We start from the raw sequence: 8,709 nt of genomic DNA on the forward strand, positions 1-8,709 counted from the left end.
CGACTTCGAGCGATATAGAGCTCTGCGCAAATGCTAAATGCGACATTAATTCGCGAAAGATACGGTCATCGTTGAGCAAGAATTTTCAAGTGGAATTGCCTATATGCACCTGATGCGGAAATCCATCATTTGTCTCTTGAATGGCCACGCGATATCCAGAACAATTACTTACCTTTTTTCACCACTTTTGGGTAAAAACACGGGCTGCTCTGCTAGAATCATGTAGTTTTCAGCATGTATGCATTTCGGACACGAGCTCAATATTTCTTCAGTGTCTGTGTAGAGTTCGAGCACCAGAAGAGCGAGCGGGATAGGTTTTTCATCACTGTTGTTCTCTGATGTGTCTTCTGCAACAAGCCTTCCAAAGATTGTGGCGCGGCAGTTTGGCATGCCAGCTCGATGACACCCGTAAATAAGTGCACTGCTGAACGTTAGCTCCTCTTTTCTCTACATCAGAGCCACCTAAATCCACTGCACTGAACAAACTAACCACAAAACTCTATTGAATTTTAGAAAGTTGTTTCCCATAATTTTTCCGACATCCAGCGCGCAAAAAAAGCACTTCCATGTACGTTATTTTAATGAACTGATATAGCGCACTGTCATTTAAAGTGCTAGGCTTCCCAGCTGATAATGAAGCGCGCATGAACACCACGGTGGTGGCTTGAGGGCAGTGAAACACCACGCTTTCAGTAGAACAAGATTCCGGACTAGTTGGTAATGCATTTAAAAGGTAGAAACAGCGCGATGAAACACGGTCACACGAGGAAACGACACACACACGAGCATTGCCTCACAACTAAATTTTATTCTGGTGGAAAGACGCCTAGATAGAAAATATGAGATGGCCGGTAACAGGGATGCGGCAGCGATAACCGGCAATCGGTGTGGTCTGCGTCACAATATGTCAAAAAACAGGGAACAAAAGAAAAGCGGTAAAAAGACGGTGTAAAGAGGCGCGAAAAGGTGGTCTGCTAACAATAACAAAAACATAAACATAAAAAACTATCCAAAAGGGCGGGGAATGCGCTAAAACCATGCAGGACAAAGAGTAGAATATACAAGTAAATACATAAAAACGTTGAGAAGGTAAAAGCTTTAAAAACGTGCCCAAAAGGGGGACCTAAAAGCGTTGGAATCTTCTAAGACGCTGCAGAGGATAAAAGAAGACAAAGATAGTACCAACGAGGTATTAGTGAATTATTCACCTAAAAAACCTTAGGTGTTTGTCAAGTCACCTAGAAAATCCAGCTCTTTTTTCTTTGACAAGAAGAGGGTTGTAGGGCTCACGCATTGTTCACCGGCATAATGGATTTTGAGGCTCCGACGATTTCCCTCGTCCACCTATCTCGTCCTCGGCTAATCGTGGTGCAGCGATTGAAGTCTGGGGTGCAGATTCTTTCAGGGCTGTTTTCTCCGATTTTGCACTTCTTAGAGTGCTTAGCCAAGTGGCCAGAAATAGCTATACTTTTAGCCTTGTTTTGTTGTTCTTGGAGTTGGATATTGATACACATTCCCGTTTGACCGAGATACCTCTTCCTGCATGAAACTGGTATGGAGTAAATTATTCCTTTATCACAGGGGACATATTGGTTAGAGTGTGTCACCCTACACCCTCTGGGTTCCAGCGGGTTATTCACTTTGGAACAGAGGGCGGAAAGCTTGTTGTGAGCCGTGAGGACGACATCCACGCCGGCGCGCTGTGCGTCTTTCTTGAGACGATGGCCGATTGTGCGGAGGTAGGGCATCACCACAACATTTTTGCGCTTTTTATTTGAGGCAGCAGGTCCGACGTGCTGTCCGGATTTCGTGATCATGGAGCTAGGTACTGATACTAGCAGATGTAAAGGGTTGCCTGCTGTTAAAAGGCAATCGGTCTGGTTACAGAAGCTGTCCAGGAAGAACGCTTATATGATTTTTCCAGCGCGGTTTGGAAGCCCAGTTTCACTATGCCCGCTCGACAAGTTTTGTGTGGGCTGACGTGAATGGCAGGGGTGGCTTCTTGCATCTATGTTGGTAAGAGCATCATGTGTGGTTATCGGGAAATCAGAAGCTCAGGTCAAGAAATCTGATCGACTGATCGTTCAGTGTTTTCATGCGTCGAAGGGAGAGGCATGCACCGGTCAAATAAGGAAAGGGCCTGAGATACCGCTGAGTTTAAAAATTCGTGACTGCAATTTAAAAGGACGAGAGGTACTGGAAATCAAGAATCATGTTATGCACGGTTCATCAAGTTGGGCTAGAAAAAGTTCGCTTAGAATTGGCGCTACACAAGACCCAATACGCACACCCTGCTTTTGAAGATACTTGTGGTCATTCCAGGTAAAAAGTGTTGATTTTAGGTAGAAGTTCAAAAGTCACAAAAAATCACGGACGGAAAAACCGACTTTAGTTTGAAAGCTTATGGCTCCGAAAGGGTCAATAGCGGCTTCAATGCAGACCATTAATTTATTGTGGGTAACGAGTAATATAAATACTTGATGTCTACGGAAAAGGCTTCTAAGTTATTGCCATGGATAGGCTTTAAATATTCGATGATCTTATCTGACCTGTTGACCACGAATGAGTCGTCAACGGTTGTTAACTTAAGCTTGCCCCTAAGAAACACCGCAAAAGAGTTTTGCCAAGATTCATTTTCAGAAACTATAACACGAAAGGGGGTCCCAGACTTATAGGTCTTTGCGGAGAAAAACACGTTCCCGCTGAGACGACTCGAAGACAGAATCATACAGGCTAGATTGTCCAATTTGAGGGACTTACAAAGGTGCGTAGCTTGCTTCTTCACCTTCTTGAGACGGTTGACATCGTCTCTCTATGGAAGACAGTTTCTAGGGCACTGGTGACTCTTGAGTTGAAGTCTTCCGCCTGGAGCATCGTGAAGTCGCCTTCCTTATCGGTTGAACTAGAAAAAGGTCCTTGGCTCGAAGAAAGCTGAGGGTTTGGCGCAGCGGAAACTTCTTGAGAGACGCTTGGCGTTTTAGCAAGATGTCGACGCCTTCGCAAATACAGCTGGCTTTGTCAGATTCGGCTGCTCGTTGCCCGATGTGTCTCACTAGTCCGAAAAGTTCCACCGCGGACTTTTTGGGCTCGACGGTAAATTTGGGAGCTAGGCTGGAGGCCCCGCACATTGTCCGGTAGGTGAACATCCCCCACCGTGTGGACTGGATTCGAAGGTGTTGCTGTCCTTTTGGCAGCCACAGCAGCCCTGTTACCCACCTTCTCATGTTTTCTATGTAAGCGTCTTTCCACCAGAATAAAATTTCAGTTCGGAGTCAGTGCACGTGTGTGTTGTTTCTTCGTGTGTCCGTGCTTCATCGCGCTGTTTCTTCCTTTCAGCATGCTTTGGAGCACGCAGCGCCCTCACTGAGCTGTGCCGCGTCTTGAAGGCGTCAAAGCGTGTAAAAAACAAGCTACTCGGCGACTTTCTAGCATGCAGAGTAGGGACCGATGGTGGACGCATACAATATCAATACTATATTCGGATCTGGCGACTTCAGCACTGCAACTGCACCTCGAGCACAGTCCAACCTGTGCCGCGGCAGCCTGGATACTCAAGGCAAACGGTGGTCCATCTAGTACTGTCTTAAGGTATAACTTTCGCATAGCTCTCCTGCTATAACCAGGTGTACCTTTTCAATTCAACATTCCGGCAATAGTTTAGCGCATTTTCTGCGCCATGAATGTCAGGCACTGGCAATCAAGCCTTCTTTGTCCTTGGTAGGCCGGCTATTTGCATATTGTTAGCCATTTTTACACGGTAAATATAATAGTGCATTGTATTGTAATACATACGCTTATGCGAAATGCCAGCGACACATAAAATGCCAGCACCACAACGAAGAACACGAACACGTGCTCAGTAAACCTCGATCGGGCATGTCGATGCTCACGCCAGGGGTTACTTTAAGCCCTTTTTAAAGCGTTACCTTAAACTGTACATCGTCACAAATTGACTGGACGAATGCGGTGAACAAACCCGTAGTTTATTCGTTTGCACACTTAGCAAGCTTTTAACTTCAGATTATTCAAAAAGCAGGGTATTAAAAATTAGGCATCACTTGTTCTTCAACAAAGCACAGCCGCGACATTTAAAGAAGCCCGTTTTCGCACGAAAATTAGGCTGCTAGGCGGGCGCGTCTAAAAAGAACATAGACGGCTGAGTCTCACAATACACTACAAAAAATGCTTCAAAATCAGTGAGACTAGCCTGCATCTTTATAATGCCGCAATAAGGTTGGTCATATCCCACGCATTCCCAAGCAGAAAATGATAGCGGTAAACTAGCACAGCATGTCTTCTGCATCTCTCTTGAACACCGTATAGTTGGGACAGCGAGCTGCTCACACCTTTCTCTCAAAGTCGAAGAGAATATTGGCGTGAGGCGAGTGTCGCTCCGATTTTAACGGCATTTCGTTAAGCCTCCCGTTCTGCAATGATAGAGTCGTTGGCGTTGTGAGCGAAAAATGCCCTATAAAAACAATTTAGCTCACGTGACCTCGTGGCCCGTCATAACCTGCCCAATGAACTGTCAGAAAACTAACCACCCTGGCAGGTGGCAGTTTAATTAATTATTGGTCGCGAAAGGTTACTGTGGATGAGCAACCTTGGTTTCAGAATTCCCACCAGTGGCAGCACCGGCCATCGCAGGGCAGTTTCGAATCGCTTAACCGCTGCACCACGGCGCCAGGGGCGGCATGGATCTTAAATGTGCCCTCCAATTTTTGGTTACGCGAAGGCCCAGCGCACCTCCGGCTCTCACTGTTGCTCTGTACTCTCTGCTTCCGATCCCCTTCGCTCACTGGCGCGGCTTTGAGCACGCTTCCTGTTTAACTATACCTCCTTGAAGAAATAACCACACCAAAGTGCCACCTGCCGACACATCTTAGAGAAAAAAAATGCTCTATCGACCAGCGGGCGAAGAGCACGAATGCCGTTTTTCCACAGGCAACTATCACGACACATGTCATTACATATACCGGAGCTTGTACAGTAAGCGGAAGAAAGCTTCTGGCACCAGGACCCCGATGCAGCTTGAGTGGTGGCGCGACAGCAGCGTTCTACCAGCGCCAAATCAAAGCTAACACCGCCTATCAGATGTCCCACCAAGTTTTCTCCGACGTCGAAAAATTGATCCACTCCTATCTACTTTATCTATAAAGCCTACGGTAGGCACATCTCAGTGAAGTCTTCTTACTCTATAGGGCGTTCCACAGCTTGAGCAGCGCCACAAAACGCAGCGCCTAAAACTACTGTGCAATATAACTAAGAGCAACTCCAGACTGGATTTTATTGATTACGTGCAGCATAGTACTACAAGACCTACTCGACGAAAAGATACCAATGCACTTTTAATGCCTCAATGTAAAAGAAATTCATATAGTCGCTCTTTTTTTCCGAATGTAACGGACTGACGTTACCGAATCCGAATCAGTTGAAACATTCTTGCTTGCTTTACATCCCTGCTTGTGATAGTAGTGTGTGTAATGTTCTCTTCTCGTCCGAATTATCGGCGGCGGTCCCTTATCTTCCCTGAAAATTGCAGAGCAGTTTTGTAAACTATGCACAGGCCCACAGGCCTCGCGTCTGATGTACCATGTTGTATCTTTTCTTTTGTTTATTTTCCTGTCATAACCCGATGTATAAAACGTGCGTGCCAATTTTTTTAAAGCGATGTTTATTGCCTCAGGGCATAAAAACTATGAAGTGAGAGATGAGTAAGATGCTTAAATAAATGAAAAATGTTGAGCTGATCTGATTAAATCAAGAAGTGAACGATGATATGAGCCCTGTGTCTATGCAATATATGAATCCGGATTGTCCGGTGAGAGTCCCACTGACGCCAGGTGCCGAATTCTCGTCGGCTTCAGCGCCGGGCAGTCCCACAACAGGTGATGGATATCCGCCTCACAGTCTCTGTTCTTGCAGACTGGACACCCGGGGCGGGGATATAAATCTTTGAAATGCGGCCACTTGCGTGTCACAGCTGGAGTTAGGACAACCCCGACCCGTATCCTCCGAAGCGCAACCTCCTCTGCACGGGTAAGACCACGGGGGAGGGTTACCGCACATGGAGGGATTAGAGCACGTGTGCGGCGCCGGAGGTGTTCCTTTCTTGTTAAAAGAAGGGTGGTGTTATCCAGAGGGAGGACTCGAGGCAAAGACGAGGTTGGGGCCGAAAGGCGGGTCGCAGAATCTGCGCGGCTTTGTGCGCTCAAGAGGTCAGTGCGCGCCAGTTTGATGATGCACTTCACTCTGCCAATTTCTGTTTTGGCCGCTAAAAGGCGGCTGACAGTATTGTAAAATAAAATAATAAAATAAATAAGCAGACTCGAGGCTCCTACCTACATTACTCTGTTCTCTGAACTTTGCGGCGGATCTGTGCTAATTTGGTGGGGAGTAGTCGTTTGCGCTGGTGACCGTTGCGTCGCACCGCGGAGAAGTCCGTGCTGATCGTCACCTCCTTGAATGCCTAATTATGCGCGTTTAGGGGTAAATTTTCTTGTACATGTTTATTAACAGGACCCTCCTAAGGAACTTTTACCAAAGGGAACAATCGAGAAATTTCCCAGCAGATGTATGCAGTTAAACTTGTGGAGTTTTAATACGGAGATTAATTCGTTTTCCCCGCTTAACCGCGGCTGACACAGTTAAAATCAATCGCACCTCACCCCGTGATCGCGTACGCTACTGAGCACACGCCGACCACAGTGGGCCTTGCTCTGACAGAAAGACAGGAACGACATTTTGGCTGAAACAAACAAGGAACTTACTGCTACAACAAGGATAACGCCAGCTAGCAACGAATTACGCTAAGGAATCTAGGTTGTCCGACTCACCAGCAAGGTAACGACCGAACGTTCGCCCACGCTAGGCCAGGAGAGAAGCTCCGAAGCCCGACGAGACGAGATGCAGAAGAACGTTCTCCCCCACGAGGCCTAGCCCCGCTGGCAGAGAGCGGAGCGCCCCGCCTACCCGTCAGCACGCGTCGAGATCCCCAGACGAAGAGTGCTGTCTTTGGTGCGCTCGCAGCAATCCCGCCATCTGTGGCGCTCTTGTCGCTGCGACACCGGCGCCTCCTTTCTTCTCTGGTTAGTTCAGGTAACTAACTACGGAGGGTACATAGCGGGAAAGCAAACAATTGGGGACGAAGCGGAAAGTCCCTACATCCCTCCCCCCCCCCCCCAACTTTAAATAGACCCTCGCGCCTGAAATTACATACCACGGAGACGAATACCTGGTCTTCATGTTCTTGAGGCAGGCCGCGCGGTGGAGCTCACGCCGACAGGGCACATGCAGACTTCTGCGGCGTTCCGAAGGCGGCGTGAAGGTCACCACTGGGACAACTAGTATGGGCCGTGGACTGCGTGTCCGCAGGCCCGCGACGAGAGGCCGGTTGAAAACTGCAGGCTAGAATTCTGCAGTAGTCGCCAGGGTAACAGCAGCTGGAGGTGACTGCTGACTGGTCTAACCAGAGCTGCCCCGGATGGACGCCCTGAACAGGATACAGGCAGCTATATCGCGGCAGTGAGACGATGTGCACTGGATAGCAAGCCTGGGTGGCTCCACTGGACCTGCATGACTGCCGAAACGCGCTTCGCATGCCTTTAATGTTGGACGCGGGAGGGTAAACAGCGTCAGCCAGGGAGGGCCTCATGGTGCAGTGCTTAACTCGCTAGCAAAACATGTCGCGCGGCTGTGTAAACGCAAAGTTCGAGTGAAAAAAAGCATATTCTTGAGTTTAAGACTGCTCAGTTCGTGTGAGGTTACAAAAGAGGTGTGCAGCAATTTGTGCCTCCTCTCAACACCAACGTCCGGTGATCGTATCTCTTGTGGCATGGTGCAGGCAGCTCCGGAAACCCTTAGGCCTAGCTGCCACTGGCAGCGAGCGTAAACAAAGCAAAGACCCGGAAAGGCCTGATGTCTCCTCGCAGCCACGAGGAGACGTCAGCTTTGTAGGGTGGTCCTATCTCGCTCGCTGCACAAAGCAGCTTCTGAGCGGTTTGCGCCCACCATAGCGGACTGTATCAGAGCGCCTGTTGTCGAGGTAAAGTACCAGTGAGTTAGTGGCGGAACGCGTGGCCCCAGGCCACCCGGCTTCGAAACAGATATTGGAAAGAAAAATATGCACAAAAAACTCGGACTACCCGCGCGGCTTTCGTACTCACTCGCTCCGGGCTCAGCAACTGCGCGAGCGCTAGGCCTCACGCACTCTCGATAATGTTAAAGTGGTTCTAATTGACGAAGACGTGTTGTGCATGTCGAAAAGTTAAAAGAACTGCTGTCGAATGCACCTATAACTAAGAAAATCATGCCGCAGGTTCTAGCAGTCAAAATTCATGTAAGGCTTAGCACTTTTTATGCCCGGGCAAAGAGCGTTCCAAGAACTGAAAAGACAGTCGTCCGATGTTCCAAGAGCGGATCCCGAGTTGGGTTGCCAGATGTGGTTTAATCGGGGGATAAAAAAAATGAAAGTTTATTTTTAGAACAAAGGTGACTATGCATCCTCATCACGTGACCTTGTTTCCTTCTTCCTCGGTTTTTTAAACAACAGTCATACATTAGACGGTGAGAACCCTTGGGAACTCTTTAAAAACAAATTGAAAGCTCTTGTTGGCATACACGTCATACAAGAAGTGGTCTTCCTAACAGAGAAATGATAAGCCGACCAGTGCACGGATATCTGTGCACTGGTCGACAAGCGGCACCGCG

General features: G+C 48.1%; 1 protein-coding gene across 1 annotated transcript in view; it reads right to left on the bottom strand.

Moving 5' to 3' along the window:
- Positions 1 to 7,484, bottom strand: part of LOC144120116 (solute carrier family 2, facilitated glucose transporter member 8-like) — a 33,694-nt gene extending 26,210 nt beyond the window's left edge. The window contains exon 1 of the mRNA XM_077652562.1: positions 7,235 to 7,484. Within this exon, the coding sequence (XP_077508688.1) occupies positions 7,235 to 7,245 (11 nt within the window). The 5' untranslated portion in view covers positions 7,246 to 7,484. The remainder of the gene's footprint in view (positions 1 to 7,234) is intronic.
- Positions 7,485 to 8,709: the final 1,225 nt, after the last annotated feature.

This window comes from Amblyomma americanum, chromosome 2, assembly GCF_052857255.1.
Source record: "Amblyomma americanum isolate KBUSLIRL-KWMA chromosome 2, ASM5285725v1, whole genome shotgun sequence".
NCBI classification, from domain to species: domain Eukaryota; kingdom Metazoa; phylum Arthropoda; class Arachnida; order Ixodida; family Ixodidae; genus Amblyomma; species Amblyomma americanum.